The following is a 20,014-nucleotide window of genomic DNA, read 5'->3' as shown; positions in this document are numbered from 1 at the left end:
GAACAGATGCCAACATTTTAAATAGCTGCCCAACTTCCTTTCCCACTGGGATGCACCAAGGTTATTTTTTTCATGAAATTGTTTCTCTACAGCCCCAGTCCAGTTTCAGATATGCTATCTCTTTTGCCAATTTATCCCATCATAACAAATTTGGTTCAAATTCTTTCATTCGTTTTAATGGTAGATAAATCCTTTCAGGTTTTAAAGGCAGACAAAACTGATGGGCGGAGACCTGAGTTCCTTTGCATATTTTTTAACCGATATTTCAGTGTTTTGGAAAAAATTAAAAGGAGGAAGCATTGGAAGTATCAATTAGAATTATTTTATCGCAGACAAACCAACAAAGTTTGAAAAATGTCTTTATCAAGGATGCCGTCTAATAACATCGAACAATTTTATTCAAGTAAAAACCTCAATGAGTTTAGGTAATACTAAAAACAAAAAATGTTGTTTGAAACTACAGTAAAAGAAATATATTTTATAATGAATATTTCATTATCCTTGTTACTAAAATATTAAAACAAATACGTCAGGTAAGATGGAGCTACAGCAAGGACAGTGGTAGGATTCAAAAAAATTTACTACCAGTTCTGTGGGCATGGCTTGATGGGCATGGCAGGGGAAGGATACTGTAAAATCTCCATTCCCTCTCTACTTCTGGGTGAAGGTTATTGCAAAATCCCATTTCCTCCTCACCCCACTAACCTGCTTTCCAGCTCCATTCTCCTGTGCAGGGCAAAAAAAGAAGACCCAGCCAATCAGTTGGGACTCGGGAGGCAGAGAATAGATGGGGGCGGGGCCAGTTAGAGGTGGTATTTGCCAGTTCTCCGAACTATTAAAAATTTCCACTAACGGTTCTCCAGAACTGGTCAGAACCTGCTGAATACCACCTCTGAGCAAGGATAATATTTTGAAAAAGCAAAATATGTGCATTTTTAGAAAGGAGAAGGCATATCTCAGTAAATCCATGTTTTTTTTAAAAAAACTGGTTTATGTTCATTTATCATTTTTTAATTTTGTTTCAAAGTCTTATACAAAACAAAATAAATCCATACCATAACCACCCATACAGTAATATTTACCATGATAGTGAGTGAATGGTATTTGCAACTTGTCCTCAAACTTCCAGCCTTAGCAGTGTCCTAAAGGTTATGATTGTCACTTGCCAACTTCCTATCAAAGTCAATGGGGAAGCCAGCAAGAGGTCAGAAATGGCATCCATGTGATATTGCATTTAATGAAGAGGCATGTTTCACTTAATGATGGCAACTGGGAGTGCCAGAATTTCCATCACTAAGCAGTAAGATTATATGGCATTGTTCTTTATCAGGGGTGTCAAACTCAATTTCATTGAGGGCCGCATCAGGGTTCTGTTTGAACTCAGTGGGCAGGGTTGTGTGGCCAGAGTGGGCATGGCCATAGTGTCACTTGTGTTGGGGGGCATCTATGGTGGCCTGAATGCTCTGCCAGAGAAAACGGGCTCCCAAGCTCCATTTTTGCTGGCAGAAGCAATGCAGGCCGGTCCTCTGCTATTTCCAGAGAGGCCACGGGGGCCACATCTAAGTACCCTGTGGGCCGAATCTGGTCCCTGGGCCTTGAGTTTGACACCCCTGTTCTTTATTATTGTGTTGCTTAGTGATGGTAATTCCAGCCCCTAATGCTGACATTGACCAAGGACTACCTGTATTGAAAAGGCTTTTCAAAAATTTTTATTTCTAACGTTTTTATTTCCTAATTATTAAAAATGAAGCTACAGGATGTTGATTAAAAAAAAAGGTCAGCTATGTTTACAGCTAAATTTTTTCAAAGAGAAGGTGTTAGCACACTTATGTAGTTGCTTTAACTTTAACAATGGTTTTGGTCTTCGGAAAAATATTAATGGCATAGGCATTTTTATATTTATATAGTTTGGTTTTGTAGAATCCTTGATAAAGAAATTTTCCAAAACTTGCTGGGTTTTTATACCATCAAATATTTCCAACTGGTACTTGGGATGTCTCTTATAAAGACAAAACTGCTGCCCCTAAAAGAAAACGTTATCCCCTACCATGAACAATAAAATTAGTGCCTACTTAATAAATGCAATAATAAATGCCACCTTCACAATATGAATGCACATTCACAACATGAGGAATAGATTATAAAGCAAAGTCAAGCATTTGAAAGACCAAATACAAAGAGAAAGTATTAATTACATGCTTAATTTTCCCCACAGAGATCAAAAGGAGTTAAAAATATTTAACTTTAGATAAATCATGACAGTTTAAAATGCTTCACGTAGGTGTATTAAAATATTAGACTTACATCTGAAATAGGAGATATTTCTATTTATTGTATTGTTCCAATACTATGCACCCAAAATATCTCCCCATTGCAGTTTAGCTGTCTTTACTTACCTTTTTCCAAAGATCAACATCAGTACACCTGCAGAGGGCAGCAGAAGATAATAAATTGAAAATCCCAAAAACAAACCAACTACCTATTATTTCTTTTGAATGCTCAATACAACTGAACAGGTCACACCATGAGTTCAGATTTGCTTCAGTGAAGAAAGTTAAGAAATAATTGACACATATATATTAGCATAAGCCTATCTTCACAAAATGATTTTACTATATCTACAGACAATAACTACCACTGGAGTTTTTGTGATAATGTTCAAATCTATGCTCTCATTGCATTTCAAAATACATGCCATCTGTGTTATCTTTTACCTGTACCACCTACACTGTCTGTATTTAATATATTATTCTATCATGAAATTGACTTAAAACCACAAACCTCACAGTTTTAAACAACTAGCCTAATCACCACTATTTATTTTTGTATCACCAACTATTATACAGTATGGAATTTTCTTGTAGAACAATGATTGCTTTTTAAAATGAGTTAAGATAGTAATCCTATTTAAAGTTATATAACTGGAATCTTCACCATGTGAGCAAGCCTCATCCCATAATATCATTAAAATAAATAAAACCTATCTCTGAAGCATTTCATGTACAATTAATTGCACACATTGTCTCCTCTGTGATCTAAGTCCCTGATAATATGGTCCTGGCCTTCAGACAAATAAATATGCATACAGTTATATCCAGGAATGCCTGCAGGATACTGAGCAATGCCACAAAGGAATATAGCTTATTTTAATCCATGAACAGAACCTCTATTTCTTCCAACAGAAGTCTTGTATTTGATGACTGCTGGATTAGAATATATAATGTAAAATATATCTATACTCTTCTTTCTCAGATATGCTTTCTAAAAGTTTACAATGGATTTATCTGCTTTACCCTAGAAATTGTAATGTCTTGGGCACAAAGCCAGCTTTGTGTAAATCACTTTTGTTCAGAGACTGAACCATATCTGAAACCTTGCCAAGAAAACTGCGGGACTAGTCCAGGTATTTGCCACATTAATGCTTGTCTTAATGACTGCAATCCCGGCATTGTAGTTTATGGTTCGTAAGTGATCCCATGGGTCATTACGCAGGCAGGAAAGGAGCGCAGGGTACCTCAGGGGGATCTAGGACAACTCGCTGCCACCAACTTGCCACTGCCAGCTCGCCATGGCCAACTCAATTCAGGACAAGGGTTATACTAATATCAAAGAAATGGTGGAATAGAATCATTAAAGAAAGGATACCAAAGGAGGGACAAAATGAAATATGAATGACAAAAAGTAACATGTTTTAATTATAATTAAATAAACTGAATTGTTGAATTGTTCTGTGGTGAGTTGTCTTGTGGCGAGTTGGTTGCGGTTAATTGACTGTGGCAAGATGGCCATGGCCAGTTGGCTGTAGCAAGCTATCCCATTCTGGCCTCAGGGGAGTGGGGAAAAGCCCTCCCAGGATTTTCCCCACTCAGGAGCTTAAAATACACCTTGCCAAAATCCAAGCAAGATTTTTACCTTCTTGACCTGGGGAAATGCACGTGACCTGACACACATGACCTGTGCCATGTCTCTCCACTCCGGAGCTGAAAATCCTCCCTGCTGAAATCCAAGCAGGATTTTTAGCCTCAGAGCAAAGAGACACCAGTGCATGGCCTGTGCCAATCCTCCCAGGGGCTTCCCCCATCCACTTGAAGCATTCTGGGTGCCTTATCATATCATGCTGTCTCTCCATTTTCTGCTTTATTTTTAGCTCCCTCTCATTTCTGAGAGCTAGTTGAAAGAGCTGCCTATGTGAAAGGATTGTAGCTCCCTTCCGTGCACTGAAGGGAACTCCTTTGGTAAGATGCAGGAACCTGTCTGAATCCTGCTGAGGGAGTAAATGTCTATGGAGATTCTCAGTCATCAAAGTCATGGTTGTCCAAAGGTGCTTTTTCAAGACGTAATTGAACTTAGTTGCTTTTCTTTGAAGACATTTCACTTCTCATTCAAGAAGCCTCTTGGATAAGAAGCGAAAGTCTTCAAAGAAAAGTAAGAAAGTCCAGTTGCCTCTTGAAAAAGCACCTTTGGGACTCCTGAAGGAGTACAGCTTCCCTCTGTGCACAGAAGAGAACTCCCTCAGCAGAGAGCAGGAACAGAACCTAAAACTTCAGGATTTTAAAGTTTGGCTCCCCTCAGCTGGCCGTTCTTTCAACCGAGAGGAAGTCCTTTCAGCGGCGGCGGCGGCAGCAGCCTGCAAACTTCCATGCTGGCTTACCACCAGCTTTCTGGGGAAGCTGGCAGAGAAGAATGCAAATGATAATTACATGATTGTGGATCATTTGGCAACCAATCATAAATGCCAAGTACTTAGACTGCAATCACGTAACAAAGAGGTAGTGGTAATGTTTTGCAACAGCCAGAAGGGCTTCACTGGCTGTACCGCATCTATAATGAGATCATCATAATTCCTGATCATATTAAACAAATAGTTGTAACTCAAGAACTGTCTATATGAGGATCTTATGGAAAACTGTTCATAGTATGGTTTCTGTGTTCCATGACACAAGCAGCATACACTTTCAGCATTTCTAATAAACTAGTTTAAATAAACCAGTCACTGATCCAGAGATAAAATATATGTGTCTTCTAACTCTGGATTATTTTCCCAAGGTAATTTCTACTCTGAACTGGCAAGGAACTTATCCTGCCATATCAATTTAATACCATAAAAATAGTTCACATATTTCCTCTATCCTAATAATTTTTATTACGTTGCCTTTCTCCCTGGATAAATGACAATATAATCCTAATCACTTTTACTTCAAAGTGATTCAGATTTTTGAAACACCTTGCCAGGAGCTAGGAGTTATTTGTTTAGCGATACACACATTGTAGTAATACAATCTGTTTTGTCTCACCTATACTTGTCACTGTTTTCCTTGTCACTTTATCTTTCTTTCAAATACAATAATTTTAGTTTTCTCCATCTCCCTACAATTTGCATGCAATTGCCACCCATTTCTTATTTGCTTGCTCTCTCCACTTTAATGCTGATTATTATTTTTTGTTTTCTGTCCCTATAGTGTAATTCTGATTTCCTTCCTTTTTTTTCTATCTATTATGTCTACACAGTTTTCAGTCAGGGCAAAAAGTACCGTATAACAAAACTGTAACATCTCTCCCATAAGCAAAACTTAAGTCTCCATTTTTGTCACTTGTTGATTTTTCTTTGTTGAACAATAATTTTTCTTTTGTCTCCACTGCCACAAATCTGAATTACCATCATTCTTGTCTGATTTCTTTTCATTGTAGTTTTATGTTGTGAGCCATCAAGACTCTATATAAAATTGTGGCAGGGTATAAACATGAAAAAAATACTTTTGTTCACTAAAACTTTAAGCAACCAAGGCAGCACAACCAAAGAGAAATAAAAAAATGTAGATAGCACCAAGTATCATATATGATCAACAGAAAAATTACAACCACTGACAAAATGCATTTATCTACATGAACATTTCTATCCTATGCATTGTTCAGTGAGGGTTAATATCAATACAAGATTTTTAGTATTTAAAAGAAAAAGACAGTAAAACTAAAGTTCTGAACAAAAATCATTATATGTATGTATTAAATGAGATCTGAGTACTCCAATCTCTAATACAATTAACTATTATTAGAAAGTTTAAGTTCAAATCTGAGCTTAGGCATAAATGGCATTAGGTAAAGCTTATACTGTGTGCTCTGGAATACAGGCGTAATACTGATTAACCTACTATAATTGTGACTAGAATTATTGTGATACTATATTTGAAGCATAATATGTATATAAATATTTTGTGAATATTTAATATAAATATTGTTTTACTTGTCAATATGTATTATCAGAGCAGTTTCAGCTATAGAAGCTCATTATGAAATTTGGGATTTGATAATTTAGTTCAGCCTCCCACACAAAGATGCTCATTATAGGGGAATATTTGGAAGGTGTCATGATCTCCTAGGAAAACTGGAATATAAATCTAAAACAAGAGTCTTCAAACTTGGAAAGTTTAAGATTTGTGAACTTCAACTCCCAGAATTCCTGAGCTAACATGATTGGAGGAGGAATTCTGGGAGTTGAAGTCCACAAGTCTTAAAGCTGTCAAGTTTGAAGACCCCTGATCTAAAAAAATGAAAGACTAAATAAACTCTGTTTTCAATTTACTGTATGGAGGTCCAAATGAAAACCTTCACTTTTCCACTTATAGAACAGGATATTAAACTCCAGCAACACTGAAGCCCAGCTATAAAAAGAGTCCTAAAAGATCCTGCCAGAACAGTGGGATATTATTAGCTACAAACAGCTTTTTTAAAAAAAGTGCCTTAAATAACAGAAAAACAAAGTTGGAATTTGGGACCAAAGATATCCAAAGTATAAGATTTCATAAGTCTCACCTTCTAAATCCAAGTATTAGACTGTTCCTGATATGACTCCTGTCCGTTGTCCAGATGTTTGGGGGAGATACTGCAAGTTAAACTAAATTATTCAGTATGCATTGATTTGTACAGCACTGATTCAACAATTGTCATTTTAAAACCCAATATGCTATAAAGGAAAACAAAATGTTTAATGTTATATACACATACTTGATAGAGCTATTGCTTTATATTTCACTGTAAAGACATATTAACCCTGTCTTTCTTCCTATATCATAATCAGTCCTCGTTCATGACTAAGTTTAAATAAACTTTATTCCTAAATAAAAAAAAGGAATCTGTTGTATAAATTCAGATTTTCCAGTCAAATTAGATATAACTTCATTTAAGTATAGTTTTGAAGAACATTGTTAAAGCTTACATTAATTTTATAGCACAGTGAGATTCAAATAGACCATTAAGGTATATCTATAAAAACTCCTCACAGTATTCATATTTGCAACATTTTAAAGAATATTTTAAGAAGAGTAGGTAATGTATCATCTCTTTCTTCTATCAAAGGGATATGGGTTTTTTAAAATGAAACAAAAGGCTAATTTACCTATTATACTTGCTTCTAATAATAAACAGAGGCATCTTAAAATACAAATTCAAATAATCATAAATAACAAGTATTTTATATTAATTATTAACATTTATCATTCTTAAAATTACCTCAAACTACTTTTCCAAACAGGCTACTCAGATAATATATAAAACAAGAGCGCTTACATAACTGATAAACTTTATCCAGTCTTCCTTTAGAAGCTTCATGCCTGATTTCTGCTGCTAAGAATTTACTGGTTTCCAAAGGACAGCCTTTTTCCTATGGAAAGATGGTAATACAGTAATAGTAATACAGCCTGGTATATCATGATAGTCAAGCTCTCTAAAATACTTCATATTTTAGAACTGGTGTGAGTTTGGCCAACAGCCTTCCAGCCTTGACCAAAGCCATCTTCTGTAATTCAGTGTGTGCAATGGTTTATCTTACAGATGTTATTAAAGGTCTCAAAAAAAATATTTATGCAAAGCATAATTTTAAATTGTAATTTAAAGACTAAAAAGACAGAATGTGCACAGTAGACTTGCAAAGCAATCATTTTAAAAGACACTGTTTCAATTTATTAGATTTGTAAATACAGTGCAAACCCTCAAGCTTTTCATATTAACAATAGTGAGAAATATTACGTTTGGTAGAAAAGGAGTTCTAACTAAGATAAGCTTTTTTCAGAAGGAAGTGTGAAGGATGTCCTAGACCTAGACCAGGGGTGTCATACCCAAGGCCTGTAGGCCAGATCAGGCCCCAGTGTGCTTAGATCTGGCCTGTAAGGACCACCCTGGAAACAGCAAAGGACCTGCCTGTGGTGCCTCTGCCAGCAAAAATGGAGCTCAGGAGGGCTGCGCATGGCCCTCCCAGACTCTGTTTTCAGACACGACAGCCTCCTGCAGCCCTCTGCCAGCGAAAACAGAGCTCTGGCAGGCCGCACGCAGCTTGCCTGGGCTCTGGTTTTGACTATGCTGCCCTCCTGCAGTCCTCTGCCAGCAAAAATGGAGCTAGGGGAAGCCGTGTGTGGCCTGAGTTCCATTTTTGCTGACAGAAGGCTGCAGGAGGACATCGTGACTGAAAACAGAGCCTTGGCAAGTGACAGCAAGCTGGCCACGCCCAGCCCCCTGAGGTCAAACACAACCCTGATGCAGCCCTCAATGAAATTGAGTTCGACACCCCTGTCCTAGACTAAAATATATGCTTTGTTTATAGCCTATCATTTTATGATAGAGAGAACTCACTTTGCAAGGAATTTAATAAGAAATTTAAACAATTTGCTTTCCCGTTATGTTCAATTTATACATGATTATGAAATATTATCTAGTATCTCATCATGCCATTAAGTGTAATTTCAATACTATTCACGCTTCAATAGTATCATGGACAGATTCAGGAAAACGTTGGCTATCCCAAGCACTTTAGTTTTCCATCTCTTCAGAGAGTTGCACTTCCCCCTCATGTGAGATAGCTAAAAGAGTGATCTATATATGAGAACAACCATGCAAAGCTTTTCTGTCTTGAGATCACTGGTTTCAAGAAAAAAGAAAGACAAACCCAGTATGCACTCTGTCATATGTGTGGAACAAGACACCAGCTGGGACAGGCTGGTGACCATATGAAGGACATGAAATCCTGAACCTCTCCAGAGTGTGTAATTTCAATGGGAACAATGAAAAGTCTCAGGAGAAAAGGGTTAGGAAGAAACAGAGTTTAGGAAGAGAACCTTGTTCAATGGGGCAAATAAACCATTAAGACTGTTTTCCTGTTCTTACAACCTAAATGCATCCTCGGATATTCAGACTGCTAGCCCAATGCATCTGGCCAATAAGACAAAATTTGTATAGATCAAAACAATTCTACTGTGTCCTCCAATCCTAGAATGCTGTACTATAGAGCAAGTATACATCATCTGATTCTGTTGGTTTTTATCTTAAAATTAACAAAATTACATTATCTGATATATCAAATATGTATCACCCTACTACTTGGTATTTCCAAATCATGAATCAAACTCCTGAAGCTCAATCCTATACAACCCTATAATAATGAGTGTTATTAAATACTAAAGTGCTAAAACAAATGATAAACTTACCAGAATCCTCTGGCGAACAGGGTCAGGGTTATCCAAATTTGTGAAAACATATAATAAATATGTGTCAATAGTTGGCTTTACCTCCAATTCATCCATAGCTTTGAGGATATTAATTATGCCTGAAGAAAAAGACCACAGGTGTTAAACAATAGCTTGCTAATGGCTCAGTCTATGAAATAAAGATTACGTAATGCTTTATAACAGTGTCAAACTTGCCGCGTCACATTGCCATCACGTGACATTTCACAATGTTTTCCCATTTGCAGACCTGAGGTGGATGTGGTCTGTACATGACACATCCAGCCCATGGCCAGCCAGTTTGACACCCCTGCTTTTTAAGTTTAATTATTTTATGCTGGCAAAATTACATAGAAAGCAGAGACTACATCGGCCTTTGCTTTACTGTATTCTGCTTGATTCTCTTCAAACATAGATTATCAGATCCTAAGATGTGAATTTTTTCTATATGCAGATTGTCTCATTTCACACAAAAAAAGTAGAAGACAATTAGAAGTTTGAACAGTTGGAAAAGGGTTTTATTTCTGATAGTATGCTAAAGATCGCAGACTCTAGCTAACCTTGGCTGATCACAGAAGCTCCACAGGTCAGCTTTGGTAGTAGTAGTTTTTTTAAAAAAATCCTGTAAGGCAATGATAAACCACTTCTATTACACTGCTGAGAAAACTGCATGGATACAATCACTAAGAATCAGGAATTTCCAGGAAGAATCATGATAAGCAAAGTCTATGTTCTAAAGATGCTGGGATACTTAATTCTCTCACCACTATGAATTTAGTCTTTTTGGAAGATTTTCTTTTCAAAGACTCTTCCACAGCATTTCCACAGTAAATAATAACTGCTGTATTCATCACTAATTTTACCAAGAAATTCACTAAGTACTACCGATTTCATTAATTTCAATTTCTGAGCAGGATTGGACATTTTAATATACTTTGATATTCCTCTTTCCTTTCTACTACTATTCCTTTTCTTTCGACTGCTCCTTTCTCTATCTTTAGATGTTCTAATTAACATAGCCGCATTTTACATTCTTATCATTACATCAAGTACATTTTAAAATGAATGCCAGTTTGGTGTACAATAGTGACTAAGCATCCGGCTAGAAACTAGGAGACTGTGAGTTCTAGTACCGCCTTAGGCAGAAACCCAGCTGAGTGGAAGAAAGAAAACTGTAGGGACTAGCCCAGGCAGTCACCAGGAATCAACATTGACTCAAAGGCATAAAATAAAAATAAAATAAAAATAAGAGACTAACATTGCTATATAAAAGGTTACCACAAAGTGTTCAAAAATTAGGTCTTCTTGAAATGCACATACACAGAATTTTATTACATTATATTGAGTTAATTTGAGACACATGTCAAAAACCACACTGGAACTAGCATTTTTATTTGGTCTAGTGGTTAAGGAACCAGGTTTAGAAAGTGGAAGACTGTGAGTTATGAAAGCCAGCTGAGTGATTTTGGGCCAGTCACTCCCTCTCAGCCCAATTCACTTCACAAGGTTCTTATGGGGAAAATAGGAAGAGAATGGTGCATTGGATATGTTTGCCACCTTGAGTTATTTGTAAAAATAAAGGTGGGTTACAAGTAAATAAATATAAATTAGTAGCATAAACATTATTAGTCCACGTTTCCTCATCCGTTATTTAAAAAAAAATTCTTTCCTGAAGTCCTTGTCTGAAGTCTGTAGAAAACTGTCACTTCCATGAATATTTTATGTAGTGCACCATAGTGCAAATAATTAAATGTGAATTTCTGCTGAGCACTTAAAAGTACATGTAAACAAGTCGCAGTAAGTTAAAGCCACACCATTCATTGAAGTTTGCCTTAAAATAGAAAAGTGATTTGATTTCAGCAGAACTGGAAGTTTATTTGGAAATAATTAATTACAAAGTAATTGTCAATAGCTCTCATAACACCTAAAATGTAAGTTTATAAGACATGGAAAAATACCATTAACTGAATTTTCATTCATTATTGCTTCTTCCACAATTAAAAATATTAAACATACGACAACAGTGCATTTACTTTTAAGCAATCACAATGATCAATTATGTTCAGTATATCATAAAGCAAAGATTCAAATTATCACTAGCCTGTTTATGAAAAACATAAAGTAGGGTATTCAGTGACCATGAAGGAACTTCATATCATGTTTCTGGGTCTTATATTAATTTTTGCTTCAAATGATGAATTAGGGCTTATTTTCCAGTTAGGTTTTACTTTCTGGTACAGTACTGAAATGCATCCATCTGGCTGACAATCTTAACTGGGGCTTATTTTGGGGGTGGGGTATGGCTTATATTACAAGCATCCGGAAAAATCATGCTAGGGTTTATTTTCTGGCTGAGTCCTATTTAGGGGAAACCTGGTAGATGTTCTGTCACATCTAAACCCAGAACCTAATTACTTTAAGTTGTCTGAATACGCAGCAACATAATGGACACTGTTAAGTCACTGTATTTTGCTTTGGGTGCTAAGGAATACTAAAATGTTATTTAGTTTTAATACTTTAATCAATATTATTAATAATGTTCCTTTCCTTTGTTAATACCATTAAGTCAGTGTTGACTTTTGGCAACTGCCTGGATTAGTTCCTGCACTTTTCTTGGCAAGATTTTTAGAACTTGCTTCCCAATGCCTTTTTGCTAGAGTTAAGAGAGAGGAACTCATCCAAAGTTACTGTGCTAGCTTTATACCTAAGGCAGAACTATAACCCAGCATCTTCTAGCTTTTAACCTGGTTTCTTACTCATTACACAACATTGTTTCTCTATATTCCTACTATAATCCACTTTCCAATTATAAATCATCTCCAACTTATTAAAAAAAAATCAGAGTTCCTAATTTGTTTCACAAATAATGCAAGGGGGGGAGAGAAACAGTTTGATATAGGATATTAATTCTTAAACACAGGATTGGTTCATTTCATCACTAAAATTATACTGAATGTCCATCATGCTACCCATGATCAGCTGGCCCTATGGGGTCCACCAGTTCAGAAACAAATACATTCAGCAAACCAAGCCCCTCACCTAGAATAGACTATTAACCTGTACTCATTGACAATTATCCCTTTGGGACAAAGGAATCCTGTTATGAGGATATTTCTGCAAGCACCCAATTCCAATATATGAGGGAAGAATCTGACAAGATTGGAATAAGGCAAACCAATGAGGGGTCCTCATTTTGCACAAACATAGTCTGCCCCGTATGCTGCTGTTGTAACTAGGCAGAACCTTCTTCAAATTGACAGGTGGTAAACTCAATCCAGATGAGGTAGAAGATCTTAAAATTTTAATGATAAAAATTTTAGGTCTGGATCATTGATGATTGCGTTGGTAACTGGTGGTGGCCACATTTTGAACCCTCGTATCACGCATGTATTCTAACCAAAGAGAGATCAAGAAGCATTTTTTGGTTCTGCTTCAAAAAAAATAAAAGCCTTGTTTGTGGTCTGCAAAAAAATTCAAGCTAGTAGTTGATTTTTATTTGAACTTTCTGATAATGTGCCAGGCTATATATAATCCTATCATTTCCAGTCTTCCCCAATTTTTGAGCTGGTTCATTTTCATTTACATCTGAATTTCCTGAGCCATGTTTGTGTGAAAGAGCTTTAAAATGTAGAAAACATAAGGATTTTTTTTTATCTCTGTCTCTTTTCATTTTTCCCCTCCCCAACTTTCTACTTTTGGAATAGGAAAGTGACATTTGGTTTTAGATAATAGAATAAGAGATGTAATTATATTTTAATCATCTATGTTGTAGCTGTCAATAACTTCAAACAAAAATGGACTAATAAATTATATTGAATAAGATGTCTTCTGAAAAGAAAAAAATTCTCTCAACTCTTTATCTTTAATCTTTATTTACATGGGACTTCACTGTTTAAAATATTGGATTAGTCCACTGATTAACTGACAGAAAACACATTTTACTCTACTAAAAATAAATGTGGATGCATTTTTTGAAAGTTTTCATTTCTTATTGGTCCTTGGTAAATTGGAAACAGGACTAGATGAACTAATTTCACTATAAGTTAAGGTACACTGACACAATCTTTCAAATCTGAAAGTAGAAATTTTATGTATCACTTTTAATTACATGATCCATTAGGATAGGTCCTTCCTAAATTCTTTTCTTATTGTTTCAAATGCACCATCTCTTCCACTCTTTCTGAAAGTCATTCACAAATTCTATTACAATTCTGTATGATGAAAACAGAATTAACCTGTTTTTTAAAATTTTATATATTGCCTTATCCCTCATTCAATGTCTCAGAAGATACCTACATGCTGATGTTTCCAAATTTGATAAATGTTCATTTTTCAATCAAAAGCAAAATAACCAAGCACTAAATTGACAGATATATTTATTATCTTTTAATCATCAGTTACCTAATCCACCAAAGTTTGCACTGTCCCTATGTTTCTTTATGTTACTACATCTGGAGGAATCAAATTTCTAATTCCCATTTCATGGAAGTCTTTACATATAACTCCAGAACTATCTACATTAGACTAAAAGCTCAAAACTGCAAAGATATATCCTGAAAATTACCATGAACCAAGCTCAATTATATTGCTTAGCTTTTTTTACACAAAGAAAAAAAATAACTTCACAAGGTGACTATCATACTTTCTTTATAGACAAAATTTAAGGGGAGGTTTATAAATATAATCTTTTAAATTTTCATTCCAAAGGTACAATAAAAAATATGCTGGTTTATATAATTTAGTCCTAGTTTGAGCACAAAGTCTTAGTTTGAGAACAAACATTTCTGTTTTTACTGCTGTCTTTTACATATAACTTTCTGCAAATAACAAAATAGTCTGCAGGGACAGAGATTTCATTTGAAGCCAGCCTGATTTTTTAAAAAGCTGATTATAAGGTATAATGGAAAAGCATTAAAAGTCTGCAGTTGCTTCATTTTAGGATGGCAAAAACAGGGATCAATGTTCTCTAGGGATCCTTAACCTCGCAAAGTTTCAGATTGATGGCTTTAAGGATAGAACATATTTTAATAACTCTTTCAAGGCACAGATGAGAATACATTAGTTCTTTAAATTATCCAACGAATAGCCTTCAAATCAGATAGCTAAATAGTGTCCTACTCCAATTAAAAAACAGTAATTTTCAAAAGCGTTTTTTAAAATTAGAAGTAGCTTTCCCACCTGTTGACAGGATAGCTTCTTCAATGAATGACAAACTACTTCTGAAAATATGTGCATCTTAAGTCTACACATCCAAGAAGAGAATCCAACAGTTTGAGCTATATGTGTATACTCTCTACTATTGAAATAATGGGATCTAACATGTTGTCATCATAGAGCAATTCTTATTTTGTGGCAAGAGTTCATATAATTCCTTAGTTCAAGTTTATACCACTAGAAAAAAGATGCCACACCGTGTTTCAGGAAAGACTGACTGAGTGAATTGAATTCTGAATGCAACATTTAGAATTACATTGATAAAATAGCCAATGAATCATTAACTGAAGAAGCACCTCATAATTTTTAACAATATACATAAAGTTTTTCTACATTTTAATCTATACAACATTTATGATAAAGAAAACCCTTTTATTTTTTGCAACTAAAAGTCATGCCATTTTTATTCACAATATTAAGTGGCTGCCTCTGAGGCTGAAGGATTTCTATAAACACAATTCCAAACTTCACAACTGCTTGCTTATTCACCTTCTCATTGCAAAAATTATGAAATCAACACTTACTGTTTCATTCTTATCAGCAAGAAGCTTTTTTACTAGATAAATATAACTACATATAGCTAGACATCATTAGTTTTGGGATAGAGGTAAGACAAACTGGTAAGAAATAGGATTAAATAAAACAGCTAAACCTGAACTTATTGTGGTATGTATAGTTTGGGGATAGGTGGAAGAGATGCAATACACTGCCAACCATTTTGAATTCAAAGGTTGTATTAGGATATTCTCCCCAATAGCCTTAAACATTTTCAGGAATGTAAAGAGTTAACAAGAGAACATTGTTTTATAAAGATTTTCTAAAAAAGAACGGCACACTTTTATTGCCAGAAACAATTAGGGAATACTTGTTTCAGCATTTAGTCTAAGTTGGAATATGACTGTATATTTTAAAATAAAATTGAATATGAACTGCCTGCTAAAAGCTCTTTTTTTGTTGTTTCTGCATTTTGTTTGTCATCTATGTCACACTAACAACTCTGCATCTCATTCTAAAACACATTATACTGTGAAATAAGATGAAAAAGGAAGTTTTTAATTTTCCCAAGGGGAAGGTACTTCCCTTAAAAGCATCTTTTTATCAGTCCATTCTTTCTGAATTACCAGTAATGCAAACCAAAGAATTAGATATTGTCCTTTACAATTTAATATTTGTTCAATTTTTACTCATATCTTATAGACACCCCCATCTCTAACAAGGGAAAGTGTGTGCTAAATGCTTAAGCTTACTTAAGAATCCAAAAACTGAACATTTTAGTCCTTCAATCAATATGCTGTCAGATCATGAGAATTCATTCAACAATGAAGGTTTTATGCTTTTATTATTGTAACTAAGTTCACATTTAACTTATCACTGCAAAGAAACATGAAAACCTCATCTAAAAGATTTATTTATTTTATATTTAGAGGAAGAATTTGCACAAAGTAACCTGATTTTAAAAGCTTCCCTAGATTTCAGTATTGTCTTTCAAGTTCAGAATATTAAAAGACAGTCAAGAATATTGTGACAAATTGAACCTTGGCTACAACCAAATTAAAATAATAATTGCTCTTTATAAAGTTACAAATGTGACATTATTAACAGTGACAAAATAAAGTAAGAATGAAATAATAACCCTTCAATGCAATTGTTTTGATATACAGTACACTACTACATCAAAAGTAATGTTTTGATAGAGTTGTGCATGTTGCTGAGTTGTTCTGGTGTGCAAACATGTTTCTTGCTATAGGATTGTGTTAGTATTAATGATAACCAAAATCTGATTAGAAGCGCTAACCTTCAGTGTTTTTATTTTCCTGGTGCTGAGCCAGCAATGGCCAAAAATAGTGAGGTTTGAGAGATAAGCCTTCTTCTTTTATCATCTTCATTATACCAATAGCTAAATCTTAAAAAGATCCAGAAAGAGAAAAGTTAATGTGCATGGTAACAACATATGTACAAAAATGTTCAGCAATGCTAAGTGGCAAAAAGAAATACCAGTTTTCTTTGCTTCCAATGCAAAGAATAAACTTGACAATAGAGATGAAGGGTGTAAGTTGCTTGCTTTTAGATTATCGCAGAAATATTTCAACTTGGCCAAAGGCTGCAAGAAATAAGATTTAAGAATTTTAAGCTTACCACTATTCAATAAATCATGAAAATATCACAATGACAATAAAGCACAAATATTGAAAAACATATATTTTTTTAAACTTTGACTGGGAAACCCATGCTACGCTTAACATCTATCAGCCAAGCAGTGAAAGACCAAGGAAGAATTCCTTGGATTGCAGGTATGAATACAGAAGATAAAGACTAAGAGACAAGAGAATGGGATCCTTTTTCTAAGTTGGAATATGGGAAGAACTATATTGGTAATCTATGGAATTAGTTGTAGAGAGGAAGATAATAAGTGCATAAGGAAACCCTAGATCAAAATATAATGTTTAAAAAATTAAATAAGCTAGATTTAAAAATCTGCCAGCAGAAATAGCTAGAAATATGCAAAGCTTTCTGCCAATTTCACACTACATAAATCCCTGAGAGCCACTTAAAAATATGAATTTATGAAAGAGGACTGGATATTGGTCAGCTTTCTATAGCACAACCCATTCCACTTAGAAGGGTCCCAAAGATTTTTATAGAGGTCTAGTGGCTGGCAGGGGAAGGAGGGATTGAGGAAGTTAATTTTTGCTTATTCCTGACCCTAACCAACATAGAATCCAACTTATTAATTTGCACACATCTTTTAAAACCAACCCACAAAAATCAGCTTGAGAAATTTTGAATGTAAGCAGGAATGCACTTTTAATCTTGTTTTGTCCACTGTGAGCCTTCACATACCGTTTCCATGTTTATACAATGTTGTAAGAAAAAGTTGCACTGAGTATTGTGTTTTTCACAGGTCAGCCCTAATGCCACAAAAACTGAATGCAGAACTTCAAAAGCTGTATCTTCTAAATTAAATGTTATTAATCTCAGGCAAAGGTTCTTTACATCTATGTTTGGAATAAAAACAAGAGGGAAAGATGTAAGTTGTAAGATTTTGACAGGAATTTATAAACATGCATTTTCTGATAATCTCAGTAAAAGGGTACTTTGATGTGTATTTAAGTATGTATTCAAGAAATATACTCTACCTACAATTTTGGTTCTATGGCTGCTACATAAATAGGATACATTAATAAATCTCATTTACCTTACATTCCCCACAACTTGTCATTAACAGAACAAAATTAACAATCTATATCTTGAAATACTTGTAGAAAAACATTACCTGGTATGCTTTCTTTACTAAACTTTATCTTCTCCAGAATATTTTGTACATACTGAGGATATCCTGCCTTAGCAAGAGTAAAAATGATATCCATAAAATCTCTTTCAGAAAGGTAAATTTCAGTCTTTTCAATATTTTTCAATTCCTAGATCAGCAAACGGAAAAATGTCATGTTAGTGTTTATTGTAAATATCACAACTGCTGTTCTTTTCTTTAGTTTTGTGGGTAAGACAAAAATGAATCTAACTATGAATTATAGACTTTTGAAAAATGTAGCTCTAATTAAAACCATGGAAGAAAGTAGGCTTCATATGCAGCAAAATACCATTTTATTGGCTTATGATCTGGCTATTAAAGGATGCAATTTCATGAACATTTAATCATGAACATTTAACTCAATTCAGCTATCTTCAATAGCTGCTAATTTTCCCAGTACTACTTTCAACAATAGAGGTATCTTATTATGTGTCAGTCAAATAAAAGAACACATTCTTTTTCATAGAGCAATATCTATAGAAAAACTCTCAGGCTTATAACATGCCTAGCAAATACTGATTCAATAACTGATATACTGCATTGGCTAATTATGTGAGCAAGCCTTAAGACAATATTTATTGAGGCCTTACCATAAAATTGTCACTGCAGAATTCAAACACATGGCATTGTTTTACTAAAAAAAAATTCTACTAAATTTTTTACTAAAAAAAATTGTGTCTTAAGATTAATGAAGCATTTTAAGTTTGATGATGGCTTCTATCTCATTGTAGATACACTTGCAAATGTGCATGGACTGGAAAACAATGGGACTTCATAATAACTGCAAAATAGAGTAAGTCTTCATACATGCTGAGCCAGCACAGCTTCCTATTGAGCTTTTCGTAGTCTTTTTTTTCTTTATGCGTTATTGTTCTGTCTCACTTTTCTTCTTTCCCAAAAGATGAAAGAATACAAACTCACACAAACACAGGCAGGCAAGCTGGCTCGGACTTCAGAGTTAATTCTTTGGAACTGATAATATCCTTGGCATTCCAACACCCTCTGCCTGCCAAGTCCGAACTGATAACAAATAAAAATCTACTCACAGAAAATTACAAGGCAGTCCACAAAAATCATTCATGAAGAAAATCTGAAGTAAGATTAAACTTTGTCCCGTACAAAGTTCCAGCCGAAAACACACCCACTTTTATCCCCTGTGGGGTGTGGCTCAATGACTCAGCTCACTCTGACCCTCCCACGCCTCCTACGTTGCTGCTCATGTTTCTCCCTATGACGCAGCTTAGGATCAAGCCAACATTCGTCCACTTGACTCCCTGTCAGGGGCTGCTCCGATATGCCCTCCTCCTCCTGATTAATCTCAGGCTGTTCCTCTCGGTTGTCTGATGAAACCTGAGGCATTATCAGGGAGGAAGGCAATGCCAGAGAGGCATTCCCAGTTCCTCTTCCTCATCTTCCAGGTCTTCTTCCTCTGACAGCATAGGCTCGGGAATCGGGGTGACAACATGTTATTATAATATTTTTTTCTGTCAGCCCCGTGATTCCCTACTACTCTGTATATGTGAAGGGAAATATTTTAGGCATACATAATCAATATTCCTTTAAAAAAGGGATGCTTTCATAGACAATTAATTTTAGTTTGGAACATTCTATTCTTATCCGAGATCTATCCAAACAGATCTACCTCTTATTTGCAGGATTGTCTTAATGTTTATTTATTTATATATGCAAAGAGTATCAATTGCATAAACTTCTTGGATAAAAAAGATACACAGAATTAGTTTTAGGTGGCTCTGGTAATCCTAAAGTGACATGATATGGAGTTGGGCTTTATACAGGATTATTGTATTTATTTTTATGTGTGTATTCATACAGTATTCCCTGTATAATCTTCATTTTTTAATACCATCTGAAATTCAGGATCATCTTCTTTTCTGGATAAATACATAGTCAGTTATGGAAGAACTGTATTTAAAAAGGTCAGATTTTTTTTTTTGAAAAGTGCCGTAAGTCTAGATATAAGTTGTAGTTTTACAAACAA

The 20,014-nt window shown here is 34.9% G+C and overlaps 1 protein-coding gene and 1 pseudogene across 2 annotated transcripts in view; one reads left to right on the top strand and one right to left on the bottom strand.

The window, feature by feature from the left end:
* LRPPRC (leucine rich pentatricopeptide repeat containing) overlaps positions 1-20,014 on the bottom strand; it is a 91,824-nt gene that overhangs the window by 60,406 nt on the left and 11,404 nt on the right. For both annotated transcript variants that reach the window (XM_026695839.2, XM_026695841.2), the window contains exons 8-15: positions 17,980-18,124; positions 17,547-17,701; positions 16,701-16,806; positions 16,501-16,608; positions 9,474-9,592; positions 7,564-7,657; positions 6,811-6,880; positions 2,397-2,424 (exon numbers count right to left, since the gene is read on the bottom strand). In XM_026695839.2, the coding sequence (XP_026551624.1) occupies positions 2,397-2,424; positions 6,811-6,880; positions 7,564-7,657; positions 9,474-9,592; positions 16,501-16,608; positions 16,701-16,806; positions 17,547-17,701; positions 17,980-18,124 (825 nt within the window). The remainder of the gene's footprint in view (positions 1-2,396; positions 2,425-6,810; positions 6,881-7,563; positions 7,658-9,473; positions 9,593-16,500; positions 16,609-16,700; positions 16,807-17,546; positions 17,702-17,979; positions 18,125-20,014) is intronic.
* LOC113433451 (cleavage and polyadenylation specificity factor subunit 5 pseudogene) lies at positions 12,454-13,080 on the top strand (annotated as a pseudogene).

Source organism: Pseudonaja textilis, chromosome 1 (genome assembly GCF_049901715.1).
Source record: "Pseudonaja textilis isolate UNSWEBS1 chromosome 1, rPseTex1.2, whole genome shotgun sequence".
NCBI lineage: Eukaryota > Metazoa > Chordata > Lepidosauria > Squamata > Elapidae > Pseudonaja > Pseudonaja textilis.
Note: the sequence above shows the minus strand (reverse complement) of the source record. Positions and strands in the feature narration are given on the sequence as shown.